Source organism: Rhinolophus hipposideros (genome assembly GCF_964194185.1).
Source record: "Rhinolophus hipposideros genome assembly, chromosome: 13".
Taxonomy (NCBI): domain Eukaryota; kingdom Metazoa; phylum Chordata; class Mammalia; order Chiroptera; family Rhinolophidae; genus Rhinolophus; species Rhinolophus hipposideros.
The window spans coordinates 431,633-446,327 of NC_138059.1; the positions used below are offsets into that span (position 1 = coordinate 431,633).

A 14,695-nucleotide genomic window follows, 5' to 3' on the forward strand; every position below is an offset into this window, starting at 1 on the left:
CCTGAACCACAGAGGGGCTATTTCTACAAAGTTACAAAACCCTGGTCGCCACAGGCCCGCGTGGCCCCTGACTGGGTGAAGGTCCCGCCCACCTCCCGGGGCCTCACCATCCAAGTACTCCAGCAGCAGGGGGATGGTTGTCGCCCACCGCTGACCCAGCAAGGGGTGGATGTCCCGGTGCAGTACGTTCAGGAGCCCCAGCGAGGCCGCCCCGCGGCCGTCTCCCAGGTAGGGGTTGGAAGACACGGCCTGCAGGAGGTGGAGGGGGAGCTCGCAGCCATGCCTGGACCACCAGGTACTGCGGTGGAGGCAACGAGCCGCCTGGAGAGGCAGATCCCCAAAATCTCAACAGGAGAGCCTGACCAGCCCCAACTGCGAGGCAGTGTCCTCTCCTCCCGGAACGTGCGGGGGCAGAGAAAGCGCGAGGACGGAGACTGAGGGACAGAGGGGAGAGCCCACTCCTCTCCTGATGGCCCTCGCAGGGTGCAGGGTGCTGGCTGTCAGAAAGGTGAAAGCAGAGCTGTGCTGCGCCGCTTACCAGAAGCCTCGTGGCTATGGCGTAGGGAGATGGCAGGGTCACTGCAAAGGACACGACTGGCTCAGGGAATGCCCGCCGGGGGTGGAGTCAGGGGTGGGACTAGAGCGGGAGGGGCGGGGCTAGGTAAGGGGCAGGGCCTGGAGGGAGGGGACAGGGCGGGGTCCGGGGTTGGGGGTGGAGTCAGGGTCAGGGTAGGTCAGGGGACGGGTCCGGGGACTGGCCCGCAGGTTAAGCGCACCGTGGCTGTCGTACTTTATGAGGAGGGCGCCGGGCCCTGCCTCCTGCCTCTTCCGGGCCAGGTGCACAAGGCTCCTGCACAGCGGGGTCAGCGCCCCGGTGTAGCGCACGGGAGTGAGGAACTGCAGCAGGTGCGGCCAGAGGACCTGGGGCAGCGCCGTGGTACGTCTTAGGAGTGCGTCCACTGGGGTGACAGCCTCCCAGGACCTACCCCGCAGGCACTGCAGCGCTCTGGGCGGTTTGGCGCGCAGGGTGGCCCAGGAGCGCCCCACACAGTTCAGTAAGCGCTGGGCAGAGGGGCCAGTAGGGGAGTGGTCAGTGACAGGGCGGGAGCAGCGCCTGCACACTCACATCGCTCATCCTGTCCACCGTGGTGCTGACCAGGTAGAGGGTCCTGACGCTGACGGCGCGCACGCTGTCCGCTGGGAGCTCCTCGCCGTCGGGGCCAGGCTTCTGAGGCTGGGGTGGGGAAGCGAAGACAGGGCACTGTGGTGGGTCGTGGGTTCTGGGCCCTGAGGACACAGCCTGCATGGAGGCTGGGCAGACCAGTCAGCTGGGCTCCCTGGGAAGCTTGCCAGGGAGTGACCGGTTTCCTAAATGCTTTGTGGGGCCTTCCACTCATGCTTTCAAACACCGAAAGCAAGCACTGAGCAAAACAGAAAACGGAACCTGCAATGAGTGCAGCCTGTTAGCACCTCTCACTTAGAAATCGAAGGCCAAGGAGAAAAAAATTGTGATACTTGGGCCTGAATAACAATTTTTAAAGCATGCTCTAAAAATATACCAAATACGCATGAACAACTCTGAAAGCCTGACCAACCATCCATTGGGCCAAAAAGAGTATCTCGACAAACTTAAAAGCGAAAATAAGCCTGGCCAGATTCGATGCAGACAATGCAAAAAAATTACAAATCCACAACAGCCATTGAAAGCTGTCCACCCAGGAAATGTTAAACATCCTGAAGAAACGCTGGGTTAATAAAGAACCCACGTTGAAAGTGCAAACTAGCTGACAGTGACCACTGAGACCACATACAAAGTCCGTCACAAACAGAAAGACGAGGACATACGGGCTGAGAACATAAACTTAACCTAAACAACATACTGTAGGTGCGAAAATATGTGAACCAAGAACAAGGAAAAAATGTGAAAAATTATAAGAGCTGACATGTAGAATTTAACTGAGGAAATTAATAGTGAAATGGTTATGCTGAGGAAGAAACTACTGACTTGGAAGAACAGACTGATAACTTCAAAGGAAGAAAAAGATAAGTGCTAACGAGCAGATAATAGAATACTGGGATTAGAAGTAAAAACAGAGAGCCAGAAGATTCAGAGCAATAAAGGAGACAAATTCCTCAGAGATAAAAGATAGTAAGGGCTCATCTGAAAAGGATCCCCAGAGCTGGAGGCAAGGACAGTTCAAGGTGACTTGGGACATCACCTGCAGCAGAAGGTGAGGAGAGGCTGGGAGAACCATGGGGCCAGGCCCCCAGGACACACACAGGCCACATTCGGCACAAAGTGACCACCAAAACCAATGACAGAAATGGATATAGACCACTGCATAAAATAGCAACCCATGAGTCCACACTGAAATATATGCATACACAGAGAGGGTGCCAAAAAAAGGTATACACATTTTAAGAAAGGAAAAAACGGTAGAGCCGTCCCAGTGGCTCAGGCGATTGGAGCTCCATGCTCCTAACTCCAAAGGCTGCTGGTTCGATTCCCACATGGGCCAGTGGGCTCTCAACCACAAGGCTGCCATTTCAACTCCTCGAGTCCAGCAAGGGACGATGGGCTCTGCCCTCTGCAACTAAGATGGAACACGGCACCTTGAGCTGAGCTGTCACGTGGGGTGGAGGGGCAGGCCACAGGAGGCAGAGGGAGGTTGGGGTGCTGGAATGCTACACATCTTGACGTGATACGGTGGGTGGAGGCGTGGGGCTAGGAGCTTCACAGTACACTCACACGGGTGTGCTTTACTGCATGCAAATTACACTCAATAACCCTGACTTTAAGAGAAAGTTGGGGGGTAAGTACAGACAAAACAGCATATTAATGAGCAATAAATAATTCTACTCTGTAGCTTACATTTCTCCAAAGACATTCTAGGGGAATCTAAGAACCAACAAGCATTTTTGGACCCCCTTTACTCTCTTCCACTGCCCTTGTACCTCTCGGTTCCAGAATCCATTGGGCTGGGCTCACTCACCTGGCCCAGCCCAACATGATGGCCCTGCTCCACCCATGGCCAGAGCCCCGTGCCTCTGCCACTGCTGCTCACCTCCCTCTGCAGTCAGGCCAACCGCCAAAGGCCACCTTGTCTCGCCCACAAGTCATTTTTGTTTTTAAACATTTCATCACAGACGTTTGAAACACACGCAAAAGTAGAAAGACTGACAGCGCACGCCCACATGTCCATCCGGGCTTCCACCTGCAAGCAGCTGCTGCTTTCAGAATCATTTCAAACTCTTAGATTTCCTCCTACTCAGAATGTGGACGAGGACTCAGAGACTTCACAATAGAATATTCTTTAGCAAAAGGAATTAAAAGTGCCTTTCCTACCGTGGGAGTCTGTTAGTTCTCTAATGTAGAAAGAGCTTCCAGTCCCCACACGCTGGGGCCAAACAGCTAAGACAGCTGATCACGCCGCGTCTGCCTTGCTCTTCCTCAGCAACGACCTGGATTTGCTTAGTAACTTTCTTAACAGAAAGGCCTCAGAGCCAAGTGCCTGTCTGCGTCTCCTTTCGGAGTTGTGGGGACTGAGGACCTGAACAACCGAGGGGCCGAGCCCTGGCTAGACACTGGAGGAAGCTGCTGGGCACACAGCCCGAGGCCACGCGTGTGCCCACCCACCTGAGCTCCAGGGGGCCCGGCAGCTTCTGGTGACCACTCCCCCCAACAGAGCAGACAGGTCCTGGACAGGGCAGGTGGGTCAGGCGGCCCCTTACCTCTGCCTCGGGGGGCAGCGCGCACTGCTGTACAATGTACTCGATCATAGCCTCGCCGCCAGGCTGCTCCAGGTAGCCGTGGTGCGCCATGGCACTGATCACCTGCACCACTGCCCGCTTCACCTGCACAGAGCCAAGATGCGGAAGGTGCTCAGAGGGAGAGCTCCCAGACAGTCCATGTGGAGACATGAACTCACCCTTTGCTCTGCCTGCACCTGTGCCTGTAACTATACCTGTACCTACCTGTACCCTCATCCGTAAACACACCTGTACCCTCACCTGTACACACACATACCCACCTGTACCCTCACCTGTACCCACCTGTACCTTCACCTATATCGGCGTCTCTACCTGTGCCTGCACCCCCACCTTCCTCACAGGCCCTAGACTACACAGGTGGCCTTCTCGCCAGTCTGAGGATGTGCCACGTCTGGGGAGCCTGCTCTCCTGCCCCCACACCTGCCTCCCCTTCTGGCACAGGCTTGTGCTTCTCTGTGCTACCAGCCCTGCTCTGCCTCACCCTTGAGAGGCCCCACAATTTGCAGTTGTTGCCCAAACACCCCTGGGAATTCTAACCCTCTATCCAGTCCCACTCAGTGATTCCATCTGGGGCATGGCCAGGTCATGGTGGCTGAAAACAACACCCTCTTCCCAGAGCTGGCGCCTCATCCAGGGCCACGCAGTACCAGCTCGACCTCCCAAGGGGCTGGAGACGGAGGTCAGCCATACAGGCCTGTGTGACGGAGGCCCTGACAAAGACCCTGGACACAGGCTGGGGGCTTCCCTGGCTGGCAGCCTCCATGCATGCTGCCACATCGCTGCCCACAACTCCACGGGGAGAGGACAACTGGGAGAGCCTCCTTCCCTGGCAGAGGTTGTACTGTGTCTGTGGGTGTTATGAGCCATAACTGTCTGTGACAGCTCTTGTGAGTTCTGGAGTCCTCCGAGAGGATTCTTGAACCTGAGAGTTGTCTTGGGAACCATTGCCTAACTTCACAACGGGGGAACTGTATCAGGAGTGAAATGTGGGGAGTCCCAGAGATACTGCCCAACAGCACCGGCCCCATGCATCAACTGACGCTCAGGTCTGGCTGAGGGGCTGCCTGAGCAGTGGTGGCTTCAGATCCAAGCCTGGCCACATTCCCTACAGCTGCTCACGGCAGAGCTCGGCTAGCCCCACGCTTTACCTTGGTATTAGTGTCCAGAAGAGGAGGCTTCATGGAGGAGAGGATAAAGGGCTTCTTAACTTCCATCTGAGCAGCTGCAAAAAACAAAAAGACGGCTCAGAGTCCCCACTGAGACTAAGATCAGCCAGCCTGTCCACCACCATGAGGCCCAAGGCCCCGTCACCAGGGGTCTAGCCTCAACGTGGCCCTACACATGGGAGAAGGAGGAGAGCATCTAAGCAAAAGCCCAACCGCTTCTCTCCAAAGGACAAAGGACTTTTTACCCCAAATGACATTTTACCTCATTGAAAAGCTAGATGGTTGCTAGTGTAGGGCTGCAGGATAGTCAACGAAATGTGAACCAAGAATTGTATAACCAGCAAAACTGACCACTAAGTACAAAGGCACAAAGAAACTATTATCAAAAAGCAAAAATCAGGACTAAGTTCCCATGAGCCCTTCCTATGAAACCTACTAGAGAATGAACTTCAACAACCAGAAAGAGTAGAGACACACACTCAGGATGGAGGGCAGCATCGTGCCTGCAGTTACCTGGGGAACTACGACCAATGGAGGGACACAGGCGTGGCCACCTAGCTCATGCAGACACCACACACAGCTGCTATGACAACGGGAGGATGAGGAACGCACCTGCAAACTATGCTCCATGTTTTTATCATCTTACAGGTGGTAGGAGCACCAGCGTTGCTCCAGGGTTAGGCTCACGTGTATTGCAGGAGACAAAACAAGGACGTATGGGATGTTCTAAATCTATCAACCCCGAGAGCCGGATTCCCAGAGTAGAGGAGCAGTGAAAAGAGAAGAAGTAAAATCTCTACAGTGTGATGACTCAGAAGTGTCAGTAGGAACTCCTAAGGGATTTTATCTACCTACCTGTCTGCTAATGAAGGCCCACAAATGGCACACCTACATGTAACAAGCTCCAGCACCAAACCACTGTCTTAAAAGATAATTTCTCACTAAAGCAAATTTGGGCTTTTTGGAGAAATGCTGATCCCAGGCTTGGGCATCTATGAGATTGTATCTACACAAGATGAGCCTAGAACATTGGCTGTCAAAGGACCCAGAACTCGAAGAAGCTCCCACTACCACAGATGATGCAATTTGAGCTTCAGTAATGATAAGAATTGCAATAAATTGAAATCCATGAAATCTGTTTAAATCCAAGAGCCCATGTATTTGTTTTAAAGAGAAATGGTTACCTTTGGAAGATGATAGGTAACCAATCTATTATCCTGGAAACTGATAAATAAAGGAAAAGTATCAAGGATGGACCCTCCTCCCCCCTTCTCTATGTGAGCCACAGCTCTGGGTAACCCAACGGTAGATAAGAGAAGTACCTCTTATCAAGTATTCCAACGAATCGATGAAGAAGAAATTACCGAATCAGAGCTTGAACAACCTGCCCCTAGTGCTGCCAAAGTCACAGGAGAGAGAACATCAGAATCACATGCCTCCCAGTCTGGCCAAATGATTGACCTGGAGCCTGACCCTGCCTCCGAATCCAGCTTGCAAGTTCAGACAGAAGACATACATGTTGGTGTGCCCGACAACGTGGTCAGCACACCTCAGCTGTGGGGTCTGCAGGCCGAGTGGCCCAGGTGCTTCCTCAGAGAAGGCACAAGGGAAAGGAAAGGGTGGACGGGGGACCTGTAGCTTAGAAGAGACTTAAACATGGGGGGTTGTTTCATGGCGACAGAGTTTCACTTTAGCAAGATGAAGAGAGTTCTGGAGACGGATGGTGTGATGATTGCATAACAGTGTGAATGTACTTAATGCTGCTGAGCTGCACACCTATCAATGGTTAGGATGGTAAACTTTGTTATTTGTATTTTGCAACAATTAAAAACAAACAAACAAACAAAAACACCATGGGCTGAGCCTCCAAAAGGAGATAGTTAAGTACAGCTGACTCTTGAACAATGTGGGTGTTATGGGTGCCAACTCCCTGCACAACTGAAAATCCTCGTACAACTTCTGACTCCCCCAAAACTTACCCACTAATTGACTGAAAGCCTTATCAAGACCATAAATAGTCAAATGGCACATATTTTGTATGTTATAGGTATCATATACTGTATTCTTAAAATAAGCTAGAAAAAAGAAAATGTTATTTAAAAAACTCTTAAGGAAGAGAAAATACACTTACAGTATTTATTGAAACAAATCCGCATGGGTGGACCCACACAGTTCAGACCAGATTGTTCGAGGGTCAACTGTATATGTCACTTTTTAATGGGCAGGACTAAACTGAGGCATCTCGGCAAATAGTGTAAAACGATAGTGAAGTAATTACTACAAAACCAGAGGAACTGTTACTTATCGGGTGGGTAAAGGGTTATGAGTGGAACAGGATGCAGGAAAGGGGCTTCTGGAGAGACAAGTCCAACTCAAGAGTTAGAGACACAAAGGTGTTTGTCTTAGAATGAGTCATTAAGCCACACATTTGTGCGGTTTGTGCCTCTGATTTGTCCTACAATAAAAAGATGTTTTAATGGAGATGAACAATCTGACATACTCTGCCGGATTGAAAGACTTTTTATAAAGCAACAAGAATTGAGAGAGTGTGCTATTGGTGTACGATCGGTGGGACAGAACTGAGTCCTGGAACACATCTGCTAATGCGTAATGTTATGTGTACTGTTACGGGCTGACTATGCCCCCAATTCAGAAGTTACCTGGAACTAGGATCATTGCAAATATAATTAACTAAGTCAGGATGAGGTCACACTGGAACACGGTGAGCCTTTACTCCAGTACTTCTGGTATCCTTATAAAATGAGGGATTTAAGACACAGACAGCTACCCAGGGAGATGCCTGCAGACATAAGATGAAGGCAGAGATCGGGGTGATGCTTCTACAAGCCAAGGAACACCAAGGATTGCAGCAACCACTGGGAGCCAGGCGAGGAACCTGGGACAGATTCTCCCTCACAGCCTCAGAAGGAAAGGTTGCCCGCTGACAATGTGATCTTCAATTCCAGATTCCAGACTGTGACACAATATGTTTGTACTGCGTAAGCCCCCCAGTCTGTGGTACTTGATTAAGGCAGTCCTAGCAGACTAATACATATGGTCACCTGACTTTCTACAAAGCACTGCAGCAATTCATCACAGATATACAGGCCTACCTAAAAAAACAAAAACCCCAAATAAACAATCTAACTCTACACCCGAAGGAGCTAGAAAAAAACAAACAAAACCCAAATTGAGTAGAAAGAAGGAAATTAATAAAGATCAGAATGGAAATACACAAAACAGAAATTTAAAAAACAACAGAAAAGATCATAAAACTAAGAGCTGGTTCTTTGAAAAGATAAATAAAATAGACAAACCTTTGGCCAAACTCACTAAAGGGGAAAAAGAGAAAGAGTCCAAATAAATAAAATCATAAATGAAAGGAAGAAGTTACAACTGACACCACAGAAATACAAAGAATCATTAAAGACCACCAGGAACAATTATATGCCAACAAATTCAACAATCTAGAAGAAAGAGATAAGTTTCTGAAAGTATACATGGTCTGACAATTAAGTTCGCGAACTTGTTGAACCGCTGTTGCTAAGCTTTTTTGATATCAGAGGGATTATTCATTATGAATTTGTACCAACTGGACAGTTAACCAAGTTTACTACTTGGAAATCCTGAAAAGGCTGCGTGAAAAAGTTAGACAACTTGAACTTTTCACCAACAGCTCATGGCTCTTGCATCACGACAATGCACCAGCTCACATGGCACTGTCTGTGAGGGAGTTTTTAGCCAGTAAACAAATAACTGTATTGGAACACCCTCCCTACTCACCTGATCTGGCTCCCAGTGACTTCTTTCTTTACCAGAAGATAAAGGAAATATTGAAAGGAAGACATTTTGATGAAATTCAGGACATCATGGGTAATACGATGATAGCTCTGAGGGCCATTCCAGAAAAAGAGTTCCAAAATTGCTTTGAAGGGTGGACTACGAGCTGGCGTCAGTGCATAGCTTTCCAAGGGGAGTGCTTCAAAGGTGACCGCAATGATATTCAGCAATGAGGTATGTAGCACTTTTTCTAGGATGAGTTCTCAAACTTAATTGTCTGACCTCGTATAAATTTCCAAGACTGAACCAGGAAGAAATACAAAATCTAAACAGACCAATTACTAGCAATGAAATTGCAGCAATAATCAAAAAACTCCCAACAAATAAAAGTCCAGGACCAAATAGCTTCACAGGTGAAGTCTACCAAACATTCAAAGAATTAATACCTATCCTTCTTAAGCTATTTCAAAAAATCAAAGAGGAAGAAACACTTCCAAACATATTTTATGAAGCCAGCATTACCCTAATACCAAAACCAGATAATCACACAGACACACACACACACACACACACACACAAACACACACACACACACACAAGGAAACTTATAGACCAATATCCCTGATGAACATAGATGCAAAAATTCTCATCAATATATTAGCAAACCAGATTGAACAAGACATTAAAAGGAAAGGACCATACACCACGACCAAGTGGGATTCATCCCAGGGGTGCAAGGATGGTTCAATACCATAAATCGATGTGATACATCACACTAACAAAATAAAGTATAAAAACCACTGTATCATCTCAACAGACGCAGAAAAAGCATTTGACAAAATTCCACATCCTTTTATAAGACTTTAAGCAAAGTAGGAATAGAGGGGACACACCTCAACATAATAAAGGCCACTGGTGGCAAACCCACAGCTAACCTCATTCTCAGTGGTGACAAGCTGAAAGCCTTTCCTCTCAGATCAGGAACAAGACGAGAATGTCCACTCTCACCCCTGTTATTCAACATAGTATTGGGAGTCCTAGCCAGAGCAGTGAGGCAAGAAAAAGAAATAAAAGGCATCCAAATCACAAAGGAAGAAGAAAAACTCTCATTATTCTCGGATGACAAGACTCCACCAAAAAACTATTAGAGCTAATAAATGAATTCAGTTAAGTTGCAGGATACAGAATCAATGTACAGAAATCTACTGCATTTCTGTACACCAATAACGATCAGAGGAGAAATTAAGAAAACATTCCCATTTACAATTGCATCAAAAAGCATAAAATACCTAGGAATAAATGTAACCAAAGAGGTAAAAGACCTGTGCTCTGAAAACTAGTAGACACTGAAATAAGAAATTGAAGAAAACACAAATAAATGGAAGAATATACCTTGTTAATGGATAGGAAGAAGTAATATCGTTAAATGTCCATACTACCTAAAGCGATCTACAGATTCAGTGCAATCCTATTACAGTATCAATGGCATTCTTCTCAGAATTAGAATAAAATTTATATGGAAACACAAAAAAACACTAAATAGCCACAGCAATCTTGAGAAAGAACAAATTTGGAGGTATCATGCTCCCTGATATCAAACTATACCACAAGGCCATACATAGTCATCAAAACATCACGGTACTTGCATAAAAACAGACTCATACATCAACAGAACAGCATATAGAGCCCAGAAATAAACCCATATCTATATGATCAATTAATTTATGACAAAGGAGGCCAGTATATACATTGGGATAAAGACAGTCTCTTCAATAAATGGTGTTGGGAAGACTGGACAGACACGTGCAAAGAAATGAAACCAAACGACTTTCTTACACCATATACAAGAATAAACACAAAATGGATGAAGATTTAAATGTTAGACTGGAAACCATAAAACTCCTAGAAGAAAATACAGGAAGTAAACTCTCAGACATGATCCTTAGTAATATATTTACTGATACATCTCCTCAGGCAAGGGAAACAAAAGCAAAAATAAACAAGTGGGTCTGCATCCAACTAAAAGGTTTTTGCACAGCAAGGAAACTATTAACAAAATGACAAGATAACTTACTGAATGGGAGAAAATATTCGCCAATGATACATCTGATAAAGAGTTAATATTCAAAATATAAAAAGAATTCATACAACTCAACTCCAAAAGAATCCAAACAATCTGATTAAAAAAATGGGCAGAGGACCTGAATGAATATGTCCCCAAAGAGGACACACAGGTGGCCAGTAGACACAAAAAAAGATGCTTCGCGCCTGGACCCTTCCATCTAATTGAGAGGAAATAACACGTGCAAAGTGAGGAACATTCTACAGGACAACTGGCCTCAACGCTTCCCAAAGGTCCATGTCTAAGAGACAACTAACCAACGAGTGACCCGGCACTGAGGGGGCAGCCGTGGCAGACACCGCGTGACGTGTGTGCCGCCTCTGAGACATCAGCCCCGAGGCATGCGGCCAATGCCAGGCTGGGGTCAAGGCGCAGTGTCTGGCGTCTGCAGCCAGGTGTCAAAGGCAGGTACTGGTGATGGCCCTCAGCGGCTGAGTGGACAGCTCTATTCTCACAGCTTTTCAAAAAGTTTGCAGTTTTGCAAGACAGAAGGTTGGGAGCATTTTGTAAGAAGCCTTCAAAGCAAGATGGTCCTTTTCAGGGACAGCCTGGCCAGTGCCCGCCCTCGTCACTCACCGGCCGAGTTGATGATGTGCCTCAGCACCTGCAGGCTGCCCACGCGGGTCCTCTCGCTGCTGGAGTCTAGCTTGGGCAGCAGGAAGGCCAGCAGGCGGTCGGGCGAGCAGGTCGCTGCAGGGTAAGTGCGCGTTACGAGTGGTAGGGACCCGTCCCAACTCCCCTCTGCCTGCACCTCCAAACCGGCCGGGGAGGGTGCACACTCGTCGGGCTCAGGGCCCACACGCAGGCAGGCCCAGGCAGAGCTGGACCAGGAAGCCCGTCACCCCCAACCACACAAGAGCTGCCGCTGTCCCGGCACCCACCGAGGCCCGTGCCGCAGGCCGCTTACCCAGCTCGGTGAAGCAGCGGAGCACCTCCTTCTGGTTGTTCAGCACCAGGGAGCTTGCCGACTCCACGGGCACACAGATCTGCTCCAGGAGAAAGGGGACAAGGGCAGGGCAGGAGCAGGGGCAGGTCAGGGGCAGGGGCAGAGGCACGGCGCTCCTACCGCAGCCAGAACAAACTCCCTCATTAGAACTAAGACCCCTGCCATGCTCCTGGCACCGGCCTGGGCACAGGCTCGAATCCAGTCCCCACTGGAACACAGAAAGCCTGGAGACCAAGACACCTACAGTCGTCTTCAAAATTGTGGGGGAAAGTTGCACTGATAAAAAAAAAACGACGCATCTCGGGGCTCCACTGCACCTCAGCGGGTGACACTGAAGCCACCCACCCTCATGCTCCTGGGGGGAGCTCCAGGTGGCATCCCAGTCCCTGCTCAGCCCTCAGGGTCAGAGCAAAGGATGCCAGCAGCCTCTGCACAAAGGGCTCTAGGCCGCTCCTCGGGACAGCCCATCTTCTGAGCCAGAGGAGGTGACTGATGTGCTCAGCAAGTCCCCAGGCCCGCGGGCCCTGCCCAGCCTGGGCATGGCCAGCTCTCAGGGGAGGGGCGGCCGGCCCAGGGCTCAGCCCCAGCGTCCCAGGTGGCTCCTGGCTGTTTCCTACGTAAGGACCTGATCTGGTCATAAAAGGTGCCGCAGTCTCCTGCCTGCTCTCCTTGAGACCTCTAGCTCTGGGGAGCCAGAGCCATGCCGTCATGACACTCAAACCGCCCTGGGGAGCCCCACGGCAAGGGACCGAGGCCTCCTTCCCACAGCCATAGGAGGAGCCGCATAGAAGCAGAGTCCCCAGCCCAGTTGAGCCTTCAGACGGTGCGAAAGCCACCAGAGCCACCGGCTGGCCGGCGGCCCCAGGCTCCTGACTCCGGGCGACCGCGAGATCACTATGTTTGAGGTGCCAGGTCCTTCAGCGGTGGTTAAACCTCAATAGATAACTAATGCAAATGGGGAGTCGCCCGGAAGAAAGGTAAATCGGGTCCTCACTCACTGCTTCTGGGCGCATTAAACAACAAAAGTTTAGGGGCAATGGGGAAATCTGAACAATAACTGCAGAATTTGAAATGCTTTCCTGAGGATAACGAAAGCTGAGCGACAAGAAAAAATGGTGTAAAAATTAAATAATTTTGCTTGGCAAAAAAAATCATAAACAGAGCCAAAAAATAAAGGGCAAAGTAGGAGCATGTATGTACACAAACATGGCACAAGACTAAATAACTGCTACGGATCAGTATGCAACACTTAAAACGCAGAAACAATAACGGAGCTGAACGGACGCTCAGACAAGTACACATCACAATTTTTCTACCTCCTCAGCCTTCACATACGTCCATTTCCCTCTCGGCCCATTCCCTCCTCGCGCCCCCAGCCCCTAATCACCCTGTATCTTGTTTTGCACACATGTGCTCTCTCTATCACGTAAGGGATACCGTGCCCCAGCTCTCATTTTCCTCCCCGGATTTCAGAGTTGTACACTCTTTCTCCAGGGAGAGACCCTAGGCCTTCTAACTCCCAGATACCTCCTAGTATGTTTCTGGTGCTGATGTAAATGCATGTTTGGCAAAGTTTGGTACTTTGCCGGTGGCTGCTATGGTGTAGGGAGATGCTGCTTTGTGTGGGCTGCTCTGTAACTGGCGACCTAGTTGAACTTAATTCGTTCTCACGTGGGTACTGACTCAGTTGGTACATGCGTGACTTTTCGGGATGACGACTCAATCACCCACAAAACACATGCCACAGAGTGCTTACAAGGGACGGGTGCTATTCTGGGTGCCACAGCAGTGAATAAAACAGTCCAAAGCCCGCCCCACGCACAGTCCATCCTAGCAGGGGAGGCAACGGTCAGTGACTGGCCACAGCTGACCCTTGAGCAGTGAGGGCTGAGGGGGGCCAACTCCCAGGCAGTCAAAAGTCCACACAATAACTTTTAACTCCCCCAAAATGTCACTACTGTTTCCCAGAAGCCTTATTGATAACAAAGAGCTGATCATCACGTTTCGTATGTTGTATGTGTTATATCCTGTATGCTTAAAATAAAATCAGCTGGAGAAAAGTCACTGTGAAGAAAACCCTAAGGGAGACAACATGCATTTACAGCAGTTGTTACCAAAACCTCCGCAAACGAGAGGGCCCGCGCAGCTCAGACTACATCATTTGAGGGCAACTGTACAGTCCAGGGGCTGAGCACCGTGGAGGAAATCCAGCAGGGCAGCACGAGGAGTGGCTGGGAGGTGGGGCAGTGAGGCTGGCCAGTCTGCCTCCCCCAGGCTTCACTCCTGTCACCCTCACTGCTCCTCTCCTTGTCGAGCTGGCCTTGGATCCCACTGACCGGGAGAGGGCGGCTCTTCCTGCCCTTGACCCTGAGTGGACTGTACCTGTTTCCCATTCATCATGACGTATGCCGAGTGTTTGGGCGATGAACTGTATCAAGTTAAAGAAATTCCTCTCCAATCCTAGCTGCTAAGAGTTTGAATGGTAAATGGGTTTGAATGATAAAAGCTTCTGACTTCATTAAGAGCTTTCTCTGCATCCATTCAGATCAGAAGACACCTCCCGTGTGACACAGGAGCCCCTGCCACCTCGTGCTATGACCTCTCCTCTGACCTTAGGGATGGGCCCGACACAGCTGATGGGCCTCGCTGCCCAGGCCTCCCTGTGGCCCCTGCTCTGCCCCACTCAGTCCTTGGGAACCCGCACCCAGGCAAATGCCCCCAGCCTGTCTCAGGCCACCCACTCCTGCCACCTCTGTGCTAGAGTCTCCACCATCACACTGCACATACCAGTGTTGAGCAGATGACAACATAGCTGTGTCTGCGACAGCTGCACGCACCCCGAATCTAGCTCCCTGCAGCCCCCAGCCGGCGGTTTCACACAGAGGCCCCTGCCACAGGGCACCACCAACG

At 49.7% G+C, this 14,695-nt stretch overlaps 1 protein-coding gene across 2 annotated transcripts in view; it reads right to left on the reverse strand.

Annotated features, from left to right (window-relative positions):
* MROH1 (maestro heat like repeat family member 1) overlaps positions 1-14,695 on the reverse strand; it is a 48,810-nt gene that overhangs the window by 21,357 nt on the left and 12,758 nt on the right. For both annotated transcript variants that reach the window (XM_081069803.1, XM_081069802.1), the window contains exons 11-18: positions 11,747-11,825; positions 11,416-11,529; positions 4,920-4,993; positions 3,733-3,855; positions 1,127-1,234; positions 777-921; positions 539-579; positions 108-249 (exon numbers count right to left, since the gene is read on the reverse strand). In XM_081069803.1, the coding sequence (XP_080925929.1) occupies positions 108-249; positions 539-579; positions 777-921; positions 1,127-1,234; positions 3,733-3,855; positions 4,920-4,993; positions 11,416-11,529; positions 11,747-11,825 (826 nt within the window). The remainder of the gene's footprint in view (positions 1-107; positions 250-538; positions 580-776; positions 922-1,126; positions 1,235-3,732; positions 3,856-4,919; positions 4,994-11,415; positions 11,530-11,746; positions 11,826-14,695) is intronic.